General features: G+C 50.1%; 1 protein-coding gene across 1 annotated transcript; it reads left to right on the top strand.

Moving 5' to 3' along the window:
- The first annotated feature begins 886 nt into the window (after positions 1–886).
- Positions 887–2624, top strand: adipoqa (adiponectin, C1Q and collagen domain containing, a). The gene is made up of 5 exons (XM_029690180.1): positions 887–1213; positions 1302–1507; positions 1629–1709; positions 1877–2017; positions 2303–2624. Exons 1-5 carry the CDS (start codon positions 1027–1029, stop codon positions 2423–2425), a joined length of 738 nt encoding a protein of 245 aa, XP_029546040.1. The 5' UTR covers positions 887–1026; the 3' UTR covers positions 2426–2624.
- The last annotated feature ends 480 nt before the right edge of the window (positions 2625–3104 follow it).

Consider the following 3104-nt stretch of genomic DNA (forward strand, 5'->3'; position numbering starts at 1 on the left):
GGGAATAAGGGAGAAGGGAGAGGGGAAGAAGGGAGGAGAGGAGAGGAGAATAAGGGAGAGGGGAATAAGGGAGAAGGGAGAGGGGAATAAGGGAGAGGGGAATAAGGGAGAAGGTAGAAGGGAGAGGAGAGGAGAGGAGAGGAGAGGAGGAGAGGAGAGGAGAGGAGGAGAGAGGAGGAGAGGAGAGGAGAGGAGAGGAGAATAAGGTTTATCATGGAGTGTCAGTTGGTAAGTTAGGAGAGGGGGAAGGTGAATTCATTTCATACCAAATTAATTTGAAAATAATTGTTCTAATTATTATTAGTTACTTAATACAGAAACAGAGGGATATGAATAAAGAGAGAGAGAGGCAGAGAGACGTGTGTTTTTTCTGATCTCCTACACACACAGCACTTCTCTGCAAGTACTCGCTGTCACACACAGTGGAAATGGACTCTATCGGCAGTGCTATCTATCTGTCTGTCTGTCTGTCTGTCTGTCTGTCTGTCTGTCTGTCTGTCTGTCTGTCTGTCTGTCTGTCTGTCTGTCTGTCTGTCTGTCTGTCTGTCTGTCTGTCTGTCTGTCTGTCTGTCTGTCTGTCTCCCTTTTTCTCTCAGTCAACATGAAGACTAGCCTACTGTATCATACTAAAATATTGCCCTGACCGCAAGAGGGAGGCAGAGGATCGCCGTGTGTGTGTGTGTGTGTGTGTGTGTGTGTGTGTGTGTGTGTGTGTGTGTGTGTGTGTGTGTGTGTGTGTGTGTGTGTGTGTGTGTGTGTGTGTGTGTGTGTGTGTGTGTGTGTGTGTGTGTGTGTGTGTGGGGGGGATTTCTGGCATGTCATTTGGGGGTATGACTTTGTCACCAGCCGGAGTCACACGCAGTCAGAGATAAATATAGGAGCGCAATTCACACTAGCACACACATGCTCAGACACACAAGGACAAGATAGATTTGTATCACTCTTTTCTACTGTCTCCACTCCGTCTCTTCAGCGATTCCCTGCTTTGTGCAGTCTCAGAGGTCACGGATCAGAGGTCAGGTCACCATGGTAACATTAAGCTGGATGCTGCTGTTGTGTGTGCTGGCAGAGGGGTATGGGTCAGAGGTCGGAGTTCAGGAAGGGTGCGGCCGTTGGATGGGAGGTGTTCCTGGGACTCCTGGTCTGGACGGGCAGGATGGGAGAGATGGGAGAGAGGGACGCCAGGGAGAGACAGGAGACACTGGACTTCCAGGTAGAACACATCAACATATAGATTCTCAAACTTTCTCTCACTCACTCTCTCTCCGCCCATCTCATTCTCTTTCTCCTGTCCTCCCTAGGTGTGCGAGGTGAGAGGGGAGAGGTGGGGGAAGTTGGGGGGGACGGAGTCCAGGGACGACGAGGTTTCCCGGGGGCCCCAGGCCTGCAGGGGCAGAGGGGCGAGAGTTCCTTCCTGTATCGCTCTGCCTTCAGCGTGGGACTAACCACACCCACTACCACGACAGACGCACCTCTTCACTTCACCAAGATCTTCTACAACGAACAGGTACTGTGTGTGTGTGTGATGTCAGAGCAAATATCAAATATGCATTCTTCTTTCCAGCTTCACGATATCCAGTTTTTCTGTCTGTCTGTCTGTCTGTCTGTCTGTCTGTCTGTCTGTCCAGCATCACTATGATGACATCTCAGGGAAGTTCCGCTGTTTTATCCCCGGAGTGTACTACTTCACCTTCCACCTCACTGTACAGGTAACACACACAAACAAATCCTGTAATGGTAAGTTACTGTACAAAAAGGTACAATATCTTACCGTAAATTTCAAAGAAACTTTGGTTTAAACAGTACATTACTGTAAACTTTGTTTAGGGTCAGGGTGTAAGGTGGGCTGTACAGTAGCGGTGTGTGTGTTGTTTAGGGTCAGGGGTGTAAGGTGGGGCTGTATCGTAACGGCCGTGTCATGTCGCTGACTCTGGACCAGTTCCTGACCTCTGACCTGGACCAGTCCTCTGGAGGGGCGGTCCTAAACCTCTCATCTGGAGACCAGGTATGGCTGCAGGTGAGTCATATGCTGCCGATTCAAAGAAACAATGAAGGGGTCTTTTTCCTTTAGTTCCTTTAATTCTTTATTATTTAGAGTTCTAAAGTCTGGTTGAAAAAGTCAATATGGCTGAATCAGGCTAGCAAATAGAACTGTTTTACCAAACTGGTGAATTTCCTATGGCTGCTATTAGATGTTGTTTGTTTGCATTAGAATTGGATCTTTTACTCCTCTGACAAAGTCACCACAAGTCACTAACTTATTACTTCATTAATAGCGAATATAATATCCCTCTGTCTACAGGTGTATGGTGCAGAACAGGAAGAAATTGGAATTTACGCTGACATCAACAACGACTCCACCTTTACTGGCTTTCTGATTCAGCCACGCCTACCTAGCAGCCCATTGGACAACCGCCGACGCTGACTTCCTGCTTTAGCTGTGCCTACCAGGCAGCCGATTGGACAACGTGCTACACCATACCTACTTACAGTAGCAGCTGCTTATTTTCCATAACATCCCTTTTTCCCCCACCTCTACCTATCCCCCACCTCTCTCCTTATCCCCCACCTCTACCTATCCCCCACCTCTCTCCTTATCCCCCACCTCTACCTATCCCCCACCTCTCTCCTTATCCCCCACCTCTCCCTATCCCCCACCTCTACCTATCCCCCACCTCTCTCCTTATCCCCCACCTCTACCTATCCCCCACCTCTCTCCCTATCCCCCACCTCTACCTATCCCCCACATCTCTCCCTATCCCCCACCTCTCTCCTTATCCCCCACCTCTCTCCCTATCCCCCACCTCTCTCCCTATCCCCCACCTCTACCTATCCCCCACCTCTCACCTTATCCCCCACCTCTACCTATCCCCCACCACTACCTATCCCCCACCACTACCTATCCCCCATCTCTACTATCCCCCACCTCTACCTATCCCCACCTCTCTCCTTATCCCCCACCTCTACCTATCCCCCACCACTACCTATCCCCCACCTCTACCTATCCCCACCTCTCTCCTTATCCCCCACCTCTACCTATCCCCCACCTCTCTCCCTATCCCCCACCTCTACCTATCCCCCACCTCTCTCCTTATCCCCCACCT

The sequence above is a fragment of the Salmo trutta genome, chromosome 2 (assembly GCF_901001165.1).
Source record: "Salmo trutta chromosome 2, fSalTru1.1, whole genome shotgun sequence".
Classification (NCBI taxonomy): Eukaryota; Metazoa; Chordata; class Actinopteri; order Salmoniformes; family Salmonidae; genus Salmo; species Salmo trutta.